This window comes from Phaenicophaeus curvirostris, chromosome 1, assembly GCF_032191515.1.
Source record: "Phaenicophaeus curvirostris isolate KB17595 chromosome 1, BPBGC_Pcur_1.0, whole genome shotgun sequence".
NCBI lineage: Eukaryota > Metazoa > Chordata > Aves > Cuculiformes > Cuculidae > Phaenicophaeus > Phaenicophaeus curvirostris.
The window spans coordinates 31,374,288-31,392,111 of NC_091392.1; the positions used below are offsets into that span (position 1 = coordinate 31,374,288).

The 17,824-nt window shown below is 38.1% G+C and overlaps 1 protein-coding gene across 1 annotated transcript; it reads right to left on the reverse strand.

The window, feature by feature from the left end:
* Window positions 1-4,568: 4,568 nt before the first annotated feature.
* PUS7L (pseudouridine synthase 7 like) lies at window positions 4,569-15,951 on the reverse strand. The gene is made up of 8 exons (XM_069851938.1): window positions 15,026-15,951; window positions 14,168-14,327; window positions 12,433-12,628; window positions 10,949-11,047; window positions 9,343-9,424; window positions 7,343-7,620; window positions 5,628-5,681; window positions 4,569-5,018 (listed from the first exon to the last, which is right to left on the reverse strand). The coding sequence occupies exons 1-8, from the start codon at window positions 15,909-15,911 to the stop codon at window positions 4,701-4,703; spliced, it is 2,073 nt and encodes a 690-aa protein (XP_069708039.1). The 5' UTR covers window positions 15,912-15,951; the 3' UTR covers window positions 4,569-4,700.
* Between the last annotated feature and the right edge of the window lie 1,873 nt (window positions 15,952-17,824).

The following is a 17,824-nucleotide window of genomic DNA, read 5'->3' on the forward strand; positions in this document are numbered from 1 at the left end:
TTCTATATAATATCAATACAAAATCACTAAATGTTTCCTGCTGTGCATTCAGTAGTGAATGGTTTTGCCATGTACTATTACAGTAGTTTTTATGCAGAGTTCTGAAATTTGGCTTATGAGCTCAGCACAGATATTAATGATTTCAGTAGAGATGTGAATAGAGATGTGAAGGTAGAAAAACACAGTGCCTTTTGCTGGGGATGGGACAGGGCTTTTAAGTGCAGAAATATTCTGAAAGACACACTAAATCAATTTTTTTAATCAGTCATTTGTAAACCTAGTTAAAAACCTTACTGTTCTAAGCAGGTAGGAGCATCTCTGTATAAGCTGAAAATGCATTTAAACCACCTCTGACTTCTGCTGAGCAGAATGAAGTAACTTCAGATGGTGCAAACCTCTGACTTTCCTTGCAAACACAACATTGTCAGACAATCTTTACACAAGCAAACTTTTTGGTGCGACAATAACAGATGAACATAGTGGAGCGTTGAAGCCCCTGTACTTAAACAACATGTGGTTCAATGGTTTTATTGTGGGCTAAATGTTGTCTGGGTTCCACGCTCATGCACAGGGTTTGAAGCTGTCCAAATGACCAACCTCTTGTTTGGGTCCTTTTGCCTCCACTTGAACGCAGAGTGTGCTTGGCATGCAGCTGAAGCTCTTTCTGGTTTCATTTCCTCTAAAAGGAAGCTAGATCAGAATGAATGAACTGAAAGGCATGACTGCAGACTGAAAGAAAGTGTTACTAGTTTCTCAGCTTGTTCCCTTGAGCTTTTATTACGGTCAGAAGTTCTGGAAGAGAAAGGGAAAGAAGTGTGCGCTCATCAGCTGGGTGTAAGAGTTCAAATCACCAGCTGACAGGCACTGACACCAAGAAAAGAGTTAATGGAGTTTTAATGAGTGAGCTGGGCCAATAGTCACACATCTACCTGGCTTCTGAACTGCCTTTATGATAGGAATGAAATTTTAAGTCATCTCATCCCGAAAGATCTGAAAAATTATACATTCTCATTGAGGATAATACTAGTTGTCAAATCTGTAATGAATTAAAAGTAACGGGATTTCACAGACTAAGAACATTTGCATTTTTCCCATTCAAATGCTCAATTATCTATCATCCGTGCTGAAAAAAAATCAACTGGCCATTAAACTTAAACCTCCTTTTGTTAAAAACAGAATCAGAGACCTGTCTTCATTAGTATTAGTCAAGTGCTTTAAGGCTTATCAAGAAAGAATGGTAGCAATAGAAGTACTTAGTAAGACAGAGATTACTAACACATCAATCTTTCCCTTAAGCTCAGTTTAGTGCACAATGATTGTCTTTTCTAAATGCAGGAGCAGAGATGTTTTGCTTATATAGATTATACTTGCAGAACCGAGCATTACATTCACACAACTCTCTAAATTCAATGTTCATGTACATAATCCTGCAAAATAGCTGCTAAGATTAAGAGAATAAATTACAAATAAACGCCCATTGAAATAAGAAGGATTTTTACTACATAAACCCTCTAATATCTAAACCGACTTTTTGCTAGTAGAACATTTCTACTATAGGAATTTAACCCATGGGCACACATAATTAGCTCTTTCACCTTAAAGTTGCTAAAAAATGATTTGCTTAAGAAGATTAGTCCTTTCAGTGTTCAATAGAAGTACTGACAAACGAGCCTAAAATGATTATAGGGAATTCTTTCAACACCATCTTCTGATCTTTTATTTTCAAATAACATGCCTTTCAGTCAAAAACCTTTCAACCTCACCTTTTGTGTTATTCCAAATCAAGGCTCAACTTTTAATACTTTATGTATTCAAATCTTTTATGTGATAAGATGGTGTCCAAGGCTGGTTTGAGCCACATTGAAGATGACCACAATAGTATCTTTAAACGGAACTTCAGTGCTAATTTATTTCTTTTGATCATTGTAACGACACACAGCTTCCTGTCCGCACTGCAGCACTTTACCAGGACAGTGGTGACAGAACAATACTTTTTGAGCCGTGCTGTACAAAAATGACTTGAGTTAAACATAATTTTCCAGAAAAGGGGTATTTTTAAGGGCAGTTGGAATACAGAAGACATGATACTGAAAGGTAAAGACAGGAACAAAGCAGAACAAAGTCATGGCAGGGAAATGGAATTTTCAATCAGTTTGACTGTGCACCATAAACTCGAGGCCTAGAGCAAAGCACTGTAATACAGCAAGCATTCTAAGTTGCCTACAGTTGCTCTGTAGCTACTCCTTGCATGTTGGTCTGTTTTCCCACATAAAAGCTAAAGGTCAAATTTTGAATTGCTTATACAGACTTACAGACTAATCATCTTGTTTAAGTCAGTGAATTATCTGGATCCTTCTTTGCTACGTTTTTATACAAGCATTGAAATAATGTGAATTATATTTCCATGTTTTCCTATTCCTATAATTCTAGGTGTATTTCTCACTCTTGGGAGTTTTATCTTGCTCAGCTGTTAGCACCAAGTGAAAGACGGATGCCATAAATAGAATTCAATATATATTATTAATTCTCTCTCAGTAAAAATGAGTTTTCCATTTTAGTTTTAAGTCATACTGCCATCTACAGATTGAATAAGCAGTTGCAATACTCTGCTTAGAATAACAGGTAATCCAGGTTGGAAGAGCTCTGGTCTCTAGTCCTACTGCCTCCACAAAACAGGGTTGCATCTGAGCTCAGGCCAGATTGCTCAGAGCTTTATCCCACTGAGTCTTGGAAACCTACTCAAATGGATACTGCACGGCCCCTGGGCAGCCTCTTCCACTGCGCTGACTGTCCTCACAGGGGAAAAGTATTTCATTTTAACCAACCCGAATCTCTTTGTTTCAATTTATGCTATCTCTTTTCTCCTGCCATGCATCACTATGAAGAGCCTGGATTCATCTTCTTGCTAACCTCCCCATAGTTACTGGGGAGCCTCTGTTGGTTGCCCTCAAACCGCCTCTTCTCCAGGTTGAAGAAGCCCAGTTCCTTGTGCTCCAGTCCTCAAATAGGCTGGAAGCCCTACACTGAACTTGCTCTGGTTTATTGATGTCTTTCTTGTGCTGGGGATCAAAACTGGACATAAAAGTTAAGTGTGGTCCAATGAGTGCTGAAAAGGTGAGACTTAATCCCTTCCCTTGATCTATGACTGTGTCATAGAATCATAGAATCACTCGGCTGGAAAAGACCTCTTAGATCGTTGAGTCCCACCATTCCTATCTGCCAGTACACCATGTCCTAGAGTACCTCATCTACCAGTCTTTTAAATTCCTCCACGAATGGTGACTCAACCACCTCCCTGGGCAGCCTCTGCCAGTACCTGATGACCCTGTGTCCCCGCTAACACAACCCAGGAGGCTGCTGGTCATCCTTGCTGTCAGGGATCTGAGCTGCCTATGGGCTCCCAGGGCCATTCCAGCAGAGCTGCTCCCCACCCCCGGGCTGCTGCAGGGATGCTTTCTTCTCAGGGGTAGCATTTTCTGTTTGTCCTGGGTGAAGGTTGTAAATTTCCTGTTGGCCTGTTCCCTCCAGCATGTCTCTGTTGCACTAAATGGCAAGCTGACCCCTTTGTTCCCTTAATTTGGTGTCATCTCCAAATCCGACCACAGGCATCTCCATTCCCTCTTTCAGGTCACTGACAAAGAGATTAAAGAGGATGGGGCCCAGGAGAGATGCCACTGGAACTCGCCCCAGGTCCAATATGACCCATCAGCCACTACTCTCTGTGGCTCATTCAATCACTTTTTTACCTATCTGACTGCCCACTCACTGAGACCACAATGTCCTAACTTGCTTTCAAGAATAATGTGGGATGGTGTCATAAGCCTCATTAAAGTCAAGATAAATTGCATTTTTTCTTCTCCCCTTTTCCACAAATCCACTCATTTTATCAGGGTTTTTTAAGTAAGAAAAAATATAAAAGCTTTTTTCCAGGGATGGTTCCACTAACACTTTTTTTTGCCACCAAAAGGCTTTACAGTGACAAGAATAAAGTCTGCATTCTGTAAACAATAAAACAAGGGTTTGTTTTTATTATAAATGGTTTTGCAGTTATGTACTCACCTACTCTTGATGAGCTTAATTGAACAGACACTAACAGCTATGCATTACTTAATCCTGGAATCCTTAGAATGAATTAAAATTCATTAAATGTCTGTAAAAGCATCAGATAACTTTTCACTGTTGACTCAGGACTTTTACCTTTTAATACTCAGTGTCTGAACACAAAGAAAACAGAATACATTTAGTGAGCCTCAGACAGCAACTTTTGGGTTAGATATTTGCAGGCTGGAAACTTGTAACATTATTACTTGAACAGCATTTAGTAGAAAACATTTTTTAAAAAATTTATTACAAAATAAAAGATACATTTGTTTGCTGTAAAAATTTTTCCAGGATTTAACTTTTCAAGTCAAATATGCAAATACAAAATTCATAGTTACAGGCCATGGCTGCTTTAAGTTCCACTAAACTTGCCTGACAACACACACAGCTTTCTTCCAATGCATCCAAAGGTTTGTATTTAGGGTTTGGAACATTTTTGAAAGAGTTTTGATTGTATTTTTTCCTAATCAGTATAAAACTCAATCTATGGATTTATCCTGTTTCTAGATTGATGCTGTTATTCTCCCTTATTTTCTTGGCATTATACATAAAATATCATCCTTATACAACATTGCTGTAATCTTTCATTGCCTTGAATCTTAAAAGTCACATTTCATTATTTCTCTCAAACAGATTGTTGCATAACATGAAGGATCAAGGTCAAATGATATATGAAGGCAGACATTTGATTCATTCAGATGGTTGTCTTCAATTCCTTCTTCACTACCTTCCAAAAAATATGACAGATTCTGAACATTTTTCAAAATTGCTCTGTAGCATCCAGGTATATTCAGCTGTAACGGAGACACTCTGAATCTGCACGCCTGCAGCTCATCCTTAGAAAGCCTTTCATGGTACCATTGCCCAACTTTATTACTAGGATACTTGATACTATGTCCCACCATTGGAAGAACCACCTGCAAATTAAGAAACAAAACAACAAACACATTTGAAACTAAGCCCACTATTTCCCCTTTAAATAAAAGTGATTACAGTTTAAGTGTGTCTAAGTCTTGTGTTTTGGGGTTTGAAATAGTAAAATAACAGCTTCTCTTGTGAAATAAAGCTGCGCAAGGCAGGTATCTTGGATGTAATTAAAGCAGGTAAAATAATCAATGTATTCCTAAAACAAACTAGAAATGTACTAATATGAATTTCCTTGCTTGTTGGGAAAGAAGGAGCAATGGAGATATTAAATTGCCTTCTCAACTACACACTCTGAACCTTCAAAAATTAGAATGTCACCTGCTGTTGAGTATTTTTCCCTGCAGACTGAAAAAAAATTCTACTTACATTCAGTTTCAAGATAAATATTGAAATACTGCAAATGACACTGTCCTTATTTCCATTAGAAAGTAAATATTCTTTCTCCAATTTGTTATGAGAGTGGAGATTAGTTTCCATGTGTTTTCTTTAACGTGCATTCCAACAAAGAAGAAGACTGTATCAATTAACTGAGTCACATTATTTTTGAAACAAAATATTCTAATGAGATCAACAACTCAAAATTTTTCATGTAAACTTACTTGGTTTATAGAGTATTTGTTAGCTGATTCTTCAGCAGCAGTGACCACATGAACCTGACAAGACATTTAAGAAGTTAGAATAAAAACTCCTTAAAAATAAAATGTACACTGTATTTCAGGAATTATGCACTGTACTTCTTAAAAAATAAAACATGCACTGCAGTCACAAACTCATTAAGGGTTTCTAAGGTTATCTGATCACTACAAGGTCAATAATCCATTTCAGATACAAAAAAAATAGAAGACATGCTTAATATAAACTAATCTGTTTACTGGTAAATGGTGTTGCATTCAATATCTACTGATGCTAGCTACCACTAATTAGCAAACTATCACAGCAAACTCATATTCTGTACCAATGTGATCTTGTGCTACATCAGTAAAAGCAAAAATATTGTTTTATATTAAATAGGAATAAATCTATACTAAACTCAAACTCAATACTGAATTTAATATTTATTTGATCTACTTGTTTTATTAACATTCACTTTCAAAAACATTGTTGAAGAAAAATCACAGCAGAAATGAAGCCCCTGCATTAGGAACTAGAGGTTATTCAGTAAACTTCCAAGTGCTCTTGCTTTCAGATTTGAAGGATATTCACCCAAAAGGAATGAGATACATTCTGCCTATGCAGACACCAGCAAAACACTGCAAAATTCTATGTATTATCCAATGATCAGGAGAAAGATAGAATCACAGAATCGTTTAGGTTGGAAAAGACACTTAAGACTATTGAACACAGCCATAAATCTAACTCTGCCAAGTCCACCATAAATTATGTCCCTAAGCACCACATCTACACGTCTCTTAAATACCTCAAGGGCTGCTGACTCATCCACCGCCCTGGGCAGCTTGTTCCAATGCTTGATAACAATTTCAGTGAAAAAATTTTTCCCAATATCCAATCTAAACCTCCCTAGGTGCAACTTGAGGCCATTTCCTCTTGTCCTACCACTTGTTACTTGGGAGAAGAGACCCAACTGCCTCCATAATAAGGTACGCTAAGCCTGAAAGAAGAGATGGTTCCAGAACGGACTTTGGCATGCCAGAAGCTAGGACTGGCATACACTCCACTGCTGGCTTCTGCTCACTGGTTTACCATGGGCAAGCAGAAGCACTTCCTTGCCCTTTACTACTTTCCCAAGAATACTGCTGCATTTTTTTAACTGCTACTAACAGGTTAGACTCAAAATCAATCTGTTTTAATCGCCTGAGTGAGTGAAATTGCGCTGCATATGCTCTGACTGTGTAGCTGCAACAAGGGTACCAATTCAGTCTGAGGCTGCCTTTCACCATGGGCATCATTACAAGCAATGGGAAGGTCTGACCTGGAAAACAAAACTTAGATCTCCACTGGCTGATAATATAGGCACACCCAGAGTCCACTCTGAAGGTTTTCCCATGTCAGATCCCAAGAAGAACATTACACACCATGCAGGCTAAATTCTTACATATATTAATTCAGACATTCTGTTCCTTTTTCTCATCTGAATAAAATGAACAGTCATAACAGATAAAAGCTACTACCATCTAGCTTAATGGTAAATCAAAAGAAAGCTACATTGCTTTTATTAACTTTATCACTACTGTTAAATTATTTAAGGAATGAATCAAAATATTGGCATTAGAATATGTCTGAGTGCGTATTCCAGTGCATTAAGTTGTTTTGCTGGCTTTATTTTTTTTACAAGAACTATTTTGTGATGACCCACCTTGTCATTTAGGGAAATGCTTTCATCAGTTTCTTCTGAGACGACAAGATCACCCTCAACAACTTTCGAACCATAGATCTTCAGTCTATATGATGCTGCTTCGTTCCAAATTTTACTGCAATAAGCATGGACATAGAATATGCGCATGGAATGAGGAATATTGAGCCATCCTTTGGTACAACCTTCATGATTTACACCATAGCGATTTAAGGCTCGTAGCAACATCCTTTCTCTCACTTTAAATTCTGGCAGCATCACGAGTGCACCCTTTGCATCTTCTGATATAAACAAAAATAATCATATTAAGTAATCCCTGATTTTTCAAATATTACTTGTCAGGAAAAAATACACTTAAGAAAATGAAATAATCAGCTATGGAACAATTACCTCTTTATGCTGACTTTTAGGTTACTATTCCCTTGTGTCATGCAAGACAAATTTCATGTAAGATGCCTATCAACACAGTCCCATGAATTATATTCTATTTCATAAACTAAACTAGTAGTCACTCAGTTATTCAGCCTAGTTTGCAAAACCTTTTTTTAAGGAAGTTACTTCATCACTCCAAAGTTTGGTTTTTTTTTTTTAGATTAACTAGAAGTAAAAAGCAAGCTATAAAAGAACATTAAATTTCTACTTTACATCAACTCATAGAATGGCTTGGTTGGAAAGACAACAATACCTGTCCACTACTAAACCACATCCCTGAGCACTCCATCTACCCGTCTTTTAAATACCTCCGGGGATGGTGACTCAACCACTTCCCTGGGCAGCCTGTTCCAGTGCCCAATAAACCTTTCAGTGAAGAAATTTTTCCTGACGTCTAATCTGAACCTCCCCTTGTGCAAATTGAGGCCATTTCCTCTCATCTGGGAGAACAGACCAACACTCACCTCACTACAACCTCCTCTCAGGTAGTTGTAGACAACTGATAACATCTCCCCTCAGCATCCTTTTCCCTAGGTTAAATAATCCCAGATTTGAGAACGTGTATTTCATAGGAGGTAAAAAACATGTCTTGATTTTAAAGGTAGAGTTTGCATTGGCCACTGGAAAGTCTGAGCCTCAAACAAGATGAAAATATATCTAATGTATCAGATATATCTATCTAATGTATCTATACATTTATATAAATGCTTTTATTTTTAAAATTTTATGGTGTACATATTTTCTGTCTTCAGAGTCCACATCAATATCTCTCCATGCATCAAACAGCAATGTACAGCACAGAATGATTCATCATGGGTTTTTTTGTGAAATGAAACCTATCTGTGCCTCTTGAAGCTATATATCATAGTTGTGCAGTCAATCTACCATGATAAGCAGGGTCATAGATGTGAAATATTTGAAAAGAACAAATATATTTGAAGTCAAGAGCAACTCCAAATTTTTAGCTTTGGAGATAAAGCTCAGTTGAATGATAAAGACAATAAATATGACAAATATTTCACCTGGCACACTTCTGCCCTCAACATATTTTGTTGATCTTAGTTCAAGCCAAAAAGAAGTTAGATCAAAGGAAAGCATGGAAGAGATACATCATTAAAGAGATGTAAAAGCAAAGCCCAAAGAAGCAAAACCAAGAGCTAAGATTGTTATGGAAATCTCAGAAAATTAGATCTCACACTTGCTAAGTGCTGAGTATGAGTTGGGTGTCTATTTCCTGTAAACTTCCTTTATCAGGGAGAAGTTTATATTCCAAAAGCAGACAGATGGAAGGAGGGTAAAACTGCTTCGATAAAATGATCTTAGTCTTTTCCAGCATTAAGCTTTACAGTGTTTATTTCTTTACTGTCTTGCACCTAATGTACATTAATTTTCCACTGCTGTGCACATTGAGGGCCTCATCTTCACCTAATTTTCAACTGTGCAATTCTACTGAGTTCTGCAGAATAAGCTATTAAGTGGTAGAAATAAAAAGCATCTCTCTGTGCAGCAACACCTTATTCCCTCAAAAATTCAATCCTGAATAAATACATAGACAATTTAACTGGACGTACCGGTTTGAAGAAAGTATCTTTTTGCGTTGTTTACTGGGTCATCAGTATCTTCAGGTGTGAAGAATAACTTCACAGCTTTCACCTTTAAAGAACAATATTATTAATTTATAATTTTTTGTATTAAACTAAGTTTTTGTCAAATAAACAATCATGCATCCAATTCTGTATTAACATGTTCTGCAGCCTCTCAAAACTATATCAGTTCTTCAAGGTCAAAGTCAAACTCTTCCTCTCACAGAAGATGCCATGAACAGCAAACTAAGGTGATAGTGTTCCTTTTCAGATTAAAGGTTTTAGTTGCACAAAAGCACACAACAACTTTCAAACCCCTATGAGAAACCAGTCACTCTTCTTGAACATCCAATTAGAACTCCTTCACTCTGTAATGCCATCATTCTCTTCTGAACAGGAAGGTTCTTTCTTCTCCTTTTGCATGTTTCATGCAAAATTTAGACTCAACACTTTCCACAGTCTCACAGAGAGAGACAACAATCTATTTTTTTATACTGATCAGCATTAGGTTACATGACACCGTGACAGGGAAAACACTACACTAACCTCTCCTACTTGCAACACCAGCGGAGCCACACAGTTTGCTATGCTTACACCGATCTATGACATCTGGTTCTTGTCCTCCTCTGTATCAGACCATACAAACACATACTAAAACATTTATCATATAAACAGTAGTTCATGCATATTATAGATTATAAACTACCTGAGAGAAGACTAGAGGCTTACATCATTACTCTTTAGGGTCTGGCACCTGGCACCAACTGCTAGCACACCAGACTTCTAAATGTCAGACACATTAACAGAAACTTTCATGGGCTGCCCTCTATTTCTGATTCTTCTTACATTTGGAGGATAAATTTTCCTGACTTTTCCCAGAATCAAAACAAGATTGAAAGAAAACACTACTCAATTATTCATTTTACTTTGCAGTATCTGATGCTGTTTTAGACCTGTGCCAAGTACTATACTATATACATTGAAAAGTATATGACTCTTAACTTATGAATTATTACTTAAGAACTAAGCCCTCCTTAGGTTATATGGGAGCAATCACTCAGAACAAAGAGTTTGGGAAAGTAGCCAAAGAATAATGGAAAGCAGCAATCCCTTCTATATGGCAGATAAGTCACTGTAGTATTGAAAAAGCTAATCTTTTCATATGTAATATCTTGTGACATTTTTAAGACATATATAGTCTTCATCTAGCAGCATAAAGAGTCTACAAGTAAGGAGGCAATCAGGACCATAAATAAACATTGCATAAAGATCACTTCATTTTAGTGTTCAGACCTTGTATGGCATGCAGCCATTTCCCTGCCAAGTGGCATGATTATCACAATCACATACCAACCACAGAGAGAAAAATCACTCCCGGAATTATTTAAAGCAGCACCTGCTGTTTAAAAAAAGACTTTGTTTCAATATGAAGATCTTCATGCTTATGTTGTCATCAAAACAGATCTGGCAATTACTTCCACACACATATGGGTTTATCTCGCAAATGAAACTGTTCACTGGGAAGTTCAACTCCAGTGCTAGACATTGTAACCGTACTGTGAAGCTGAAAGTAACTACTTAAATTACAAAATACCATCTTTTCATTCAGTAAAGCCAATCCTATTTGATCTGTCTGAACATTTTGTCCTTGTCCAAATCGCTGAGGTCCATAGTAATTTACAAAACCTTTTGTCTAGAATGATAAAGAAAAATATGTTAAAAGTATGAAAATACCAGATACAATCAGTAAGACTAAGCATATAACACACATATATCCTCATTTACATACAAAATGCATACATGCTGGTTTTTTAATCAGAAAAAATACGTAACAATTTTTTTTCTTAAGTATACTATTTTTTTTTCTCATAAGATCACTTGTATTATTATTACAATAGCAAAGATAAAGAGTGAGCACTTCTGCTAATCAGGACTTTAGGTCGCCTGATGAGTCCTAGGTCACATGTGGGCAGTAAAATCACAGTCCTCTAGCCCTTTGAGAACATCCTTTTCTAGAAAATAATAATTACGGATAGAGCAGACAAGCGAAAAGCATTGATATATATTGGAAATGGTTATTCAGTTCAAATTATATAACCTTGCCTTGCACATCTTAGGTGCCATATGTGATTTTGCTTTCATGGAAGATGAAAAATCCATATTTTGGATTAACACACAAGCTGCTTTTGTCATTCATCACTTGACCAGTAAGCTAAATCTAATAAAGAAAGACACATGATCACAGCAATTTGTGTTCATTTTCCAGGCAGCAGAAGAAAAAAACAGTTGGATGGAGTGGAGAAAAGCATTGAATGTTTTTTCAATAATAAAATTAATTTCCAAAATACATGTAATGTATTTTGCTTTTGCATACTGGATAGTTTTCATTCAAGTTTTTATTCCTTGATTAATCTTCTTAACTTGTATTATGGTTATTAATTAGAAAGATAGGCCAAGTTAATTACTGTTGTACAAAACACCTGAAGCTTTTCTTTTCCATGATTTTATTTCACTTTCTTCAGTGACTTAAGAATATTTTCTTCAGGGAATAAGTGTCACAGCAATTAAAACACACTGAACTTCAGGGGATCTTCCTTCTCTGCTATGGACATTTCACATGTATTTATGCCACGGAAGTATGCAGTTTTTCACCCATGCCAACCATGCACGTTCCTTACATGATCAAAAAAGATGAGTTGGTAAGTACAACTATATTCTTTCACACTGTCAGCTGCCACAGTGAAATGAAACACATAACTTTGGCTGGCCTTGGGTCTATGCATCAACAGCTCATATAACCATACTCATTTGCTATCAACTTTCCCATCTGTCTTGCTGCAGCACTCTGCAGTCTGTAACACAGAATTAATTCATTTATGGTTCCTCCCTGTGAGGTATCTTTACTCCTATGGTCCCCTAAGTAATGCAGAAAAGATAAACAGCAAAAAGCATCGAACTAGAAAATAGTGCCATTATCCTGCTATTACAAGCAGCTCCCTTAAAAGTACTTTTTTTTTTCTTTTTACAGCACAGAATTAAAACTCTGCTCATTATTAGCAACCATGAGGCTTTTTTTACCTCAACACTTTCCATTGCTTCAGATATTCTCTTTTTCAAATCTGCAGAAGAGTCATGACTGTGGTGTTTGAGATCTCTCACAACTACATCAAAGTGATTGCCCTTGAGCTGACCAAGTCTAAGGTGCTGGCATGCTGAACGTATATTGTGTATTTTCATGCCCTTTTTTTCCAATTTGCTTCCAATTTCTTTCAACCTGCATAAATAATTGGGAGAAATTATGAATCAGCCACTACTAAAGCTATCTAATATCTAATAAATGTCTTCGTCACCTTCGCACTAGGAGTAAAAACCAAATGGATTTAAAACAGACTATTATGAGAAAACCAAATCAAATGTAGAGATAGAACCCTTAAAATTTAATTATAATCCAGAGATATTTTAAAAAGTTTACTTAATTTGTACTTCTATTCTGCAGCTGGACAAATATTGGAATGAAGCGATTAACTGGACCTTCTCAAGGCAACTGCATAATAATTCACTCCTCAGTCCCAAAGGTCTGCTTAAAAGGAAAAAAATTAAAAAAAAAAAAAGAAATAGAAAAACGAGTAATGCGCTCTAGTAGACTACAAAACACAATTGGTCTTTCTTGGACAGCCATAACCAAAACATACCCAGTTCACTGATTCTCTGGATATGCTTGCACACACTTGCAATTGGAAACACAGTTCAAGTATTTGCCCTTTAAAGTATCCACTCAATCTATTTGTTCTTACATGTACGTAATGGTTATTCAAATCAAAGAAAGCTTTAAGCTTAAATCCTAAGCAATATTTTAATAACTTTATAAATTATTTATTTATAAAAATAATTTATTTTCCCTTTTATGCTAGTGGCATGGAAGTATTTAACTATTTTGCTTTATCGTTTAAACATTAATGCAAAGTTTTGCTAATTATCTCTTCAACAACTGGCCCAGTTTGCAGTGGAATTTTACTAATAATATATACACATGTTGGTAATAATTCCTAAAAACAAATTCTTCCTGTCTTTATAAAGTGTACTTTGTTGCTAAGAACAAATCCCACTAGAAACTTAAAGCTGAGGAACAAATAATTTGCGGTTTTGACTCCAGCACTTTTTCATTTTTACTACGGCCAAACTGATTTTTTTACTCACTGAATTGGTTACGGAGAGGAACAAAAATGAGAAATGGAAAGGCACATCTTGTACTACTGACACATTATTCAGAATGTATTTTTTTGCCCTTAGGTTTGGTGGCATCTTCTTTAATAGTCTCATGTTTCTAATTGGAGAATACAATAGAATAGAGAATAGAATACAATTTGGGCATCTGCCCAAAGTATATTTGTAGTCATTTACTTGAATATTTTAGCCATTTAAAGTTTTTAAGTTGTTGTCCATGGACCACAGGACAATACTTTGTTAGTATGCGGAAAACTGTTGCGTCATGTAGAAAAAGCATCTTCTCGGTTCCAGCTAATGCATGTTATTTAAGAAATTATGAAGTGGATCATAAGAGCATGAACAGGAAGGATAATGCCCTGGATGATACAATATGTTTGTATTATGAAAGAAAGGCAAGACTTTTCTTTACATTCCAGTACCGAGGGCCTTCAGCACCTACAGCCACAAAATATTAAAGCCATTTCCACTGTGCTCTAGCACAGGAGAAGGGAAGACATATCAATAAGAACATTTCTGAAGATAGTACTTGATACTTATTACTACTACCAAATAGGAGCTAAACTTAATGCACCCAGACTTTAAGTACCTCTCAGGAGTCACTTTCTTCACGACCATAGGCTGGAAAGTAATAGCCTTCTTATCTTTGATGCCAGTGTAACTGAAGTCTGAAGGAAGAACACCAAGTTCAGCAGCCAAAGAGCTGATTGCTTCCAGTGTTTCTAGATTTTCTTTCTGCAGGGTGAAAGCTGAAACAATAATTACTAGGAATTTGTACTTCTAAATCATACAGGTGTTCTGCCATGACAGATGGGCAGGTTCTTCCCTTTAAACTATAATAGCATGGGAACTGCAAAGAAACAGTCCTCCCACCCCACAGAAGTAAAGGAAACAGGACTTTTTAAGTATTTAAAGAGAAAATGGAGACACAGTAAACAAAACTCTTAGAACAACCAAAACTCCCTGCTATCTTTAAAAAAGCACCAGAAAAAATGCAACACAATTCCATGAACATGTACTGGCTTATTGCTAGAAACATTCTCTTTATTAGAAACCAACTGTTTTAAGGAATGAGACTATAAAACAAATTTGACCATACTACTTTATCTAACATCTAGATGCATCTTCTAAAATACATCAATTACTTTTAAGAGGAAACTAGCACACAGGGAATAACACAGTCTCAGTATTAAAACGAAAAAAAAACCTGTAGCCATTATAACTGAACAGTTGAACTGTTTACACTGAACAGTGTAAAATCACTGCAGTAACGTAATTCATGCATTTCATTCTCCAGAGATTTAACTACACTGCATCAATAATGACTTACTTCAGCATGACAACAGGTCAACCTGGCCTATATATCATATAAAAATTATTGCAAGGCTCAGCCTTACTAAATAATACCATGATACCTGACACTTATACAAAAAAATTTAATATTTACCTGTATAAAGATCTTGTTTTTCCTGGACACCACCAGCAGGCCTTTTTCTGGACCAACCTTTTTCTCGAAATCGTACCATTATTGACATATTTTGCTGATCACTGACATCTGTCACAGTAAAAGACTTTGTTTCTACAAGTTTCCCAAATTTTCTGTTGATAAAGTGGTGAACTACTTTTCTGTGCTCTTTGTTCCCATCAGGCTCAAAAGAAAACGTAGAATTTTCTAGCTTTGCATCTAAAAATTTAAAGAAATCACTTGTTTCCTTTTCAGTCACTAACTGACAAAGTTCTCTGTAATCAGCATTTCCTTTTACAATCATTTCATTGTCTTTCGTAACAGTGACTAGAAAGGGGAATTTCTGCCTAATGGCACTGTGTAAATCAGCTCGATTTTTCTTGTCCAGTATAGGTCCGAGCGAGAACTCTCCAGTGCCAGAATTGGCATCACTTTTCGAGTTCCACATATGCTTCAGATTACAAGCAAATTTACTAAGCAGCTCATTCATGGGTTTGCCTAGTAAGGAATCCAATACACTGGCATCCTCGAGGCCAGGTTTCAGTTCAGCTTTGTCCTCATGCCGGTTCTGGTATGGGGATGCGGGGCAGTTGTCTCCTGCCCAGTGTGGCTCCTGCTCCGCAGGTTTGGGCATCTCACCACCATCACAGTCCTGGGCACACAGGCCAGAAGGCTGTGCTCCCAGCGCCAGGCCTGGGCTGCTCTGTCCTAGCAGCGTTTCCACAGGCTTCTGAAGGGATTTGGCCTGGGTATCCCTAAGTGAGTGCTCGGTCACCTCAATTTCTGTCACGACAAAGTCACTTGGTGAGTTTTTGATGGTGCCGCAGAAGCCGGTATGATCAGTGACGTAACTGAAGGAGTGCAGCATGGCTCTGCCTTCCCTTGCTCCCAGGCGGAAACCACCACACCTGCAAGAGGAGAAAATAAAAGAGGAGCGAGGGGTGCAGTGTAATAGAATCATAGAATCATAGAATGACCAGGTTGGAAGAGACCCACCGGATCATCGAGTCCAACCATTCCTATCAAACACTAAACCACGTCCCTCAGCACCTCGTCCACCCGTCCCTTAAACACCTCCAGGGAAGATGACTCAACCACCTCCCTGGGTAGCCTCTTCCAGTGACCAATGACCCTTTCTGTGAAGAATTTTTTCCTAATGTCCAGCCTAAATCTCCCCTGGCAGAGCTTGAGGCCATTCCCTCTTGTCCTGTCCCCTGTCACTTGGGAGAAGAGGCCAGCATCCTCCTCTCTACAACCTCCTTTCAGGTAGTTATAGTGAGCAATAAGGTCTCCCCTCAGCCTCCTCTTCTCCAGGCTAAACAACCCCAGCTCTCTCAGCCGCTCCTCGTATGACTTGTTCTCCAGCCTCCTCACCAGCGTCATTGCTCTTCTCTGGACTCATCCCAGAGCCTCAACATCCTTCTTGTGGTGAGGGGCCCAGAACTGAACACAGGATTCAAGGAGCGGTCTCACCAGTGCCGAGTACAGAGGGAGAATAACCTCTCTGGACCTGCTGGTCACACTGTTTCTGATACAAGCCAAGATGCCATTGGCCTTCTTGGCCACCTGGGCACACTGCTGGCTCATGTTCAGTCGCTGTCAACCAACACCCCCAGGTCCCTCTCCTCCAGGCAGCTTTCTAGACAGACTTCTCCTAGTCTGTAGCACTGCACAGGGTTGTTGTGCCCCAAGTGATTTGCTAGGCTCTGTGAATGGCAAAGTAAGGGTTTTTTTGGCAAAGGAGAGCGGCAACAGACAACTGCATCTGGTAAAACAGATAGATTGGGTGGTGGTCTCACATTTCCTGGTGTAGTCATGAGGTGTCTGGTCTAGTGGAAGGTGTCCCTGCCTATGGCAAGGCGGTTGGAACTAGATGATCCTTAAGGTCCCTTCCAACCCAAACCATGCTGATTCTATGATTCAATGATTCATACCAACTAAGTGGCACCCAAAGTGAGACGGCGGCCTCACAGCTTGGTGCTACTTCAATTAAGAGCAGAAAGACCCCCAAAAGCACATACTGAGCTCCCTGCCTTGAAGGCGTGGGGAAGGGCTGAGCCCCGACATGTGTCATCCTTGCCAAGGGTCAATCAACACGTAATAATTCACTTAGTCCCCACCACACCAACAGGGGCCAAAACATTTTCAGAAGGTATAAAATTTATACATGAAAACCCTTGTTTGAGGGGAAGAAAAAAAATAACCACCTTACCTGACAGATGGGTCGACAGGCCTGGGCGTCTCTTCCTTCACCAAGAAGAAAGGTCTTGGTAAGAATCACAATTCTGACTCTGTCAGGTGTTTCCCGAGGAAAAATAACTCCTAACTTGAGTTTTTACTGTTGCTTACTTTATATATGTATGTTTTTATATATCTGCTAATTAGCTGGAATGTTTAAGCCCTAACGCAGCAGTGAATTTATGAAGACAATCCCGAATTTGTTTTAATCTGTGACTTGAATTCAACTATTTACAACCTCCAGCATTGCGAAATATTGGGAATCGCGCACGAATCACACAGCCTCTAAGGAGACTCTCACAGGTAACTGGATTCTGACTTGGGGCAAAAACACACGTAAGCCCCCCACATAATCCTTTAGTCACAAATCTAAGATTTTTAGTCATAAACCTGAGATTTTTCAATCTCGTGGCTCAGCAGGAGGGTCCCCTTACCCACCTGTCATAATCTCATAGGATTACAGAATAATTTGGTTGGAAAGGACCTTAAACACCATCCAGTTCCAACCCCCCCACCAAGGCCCATTGAGCCCGGCCTTGAACA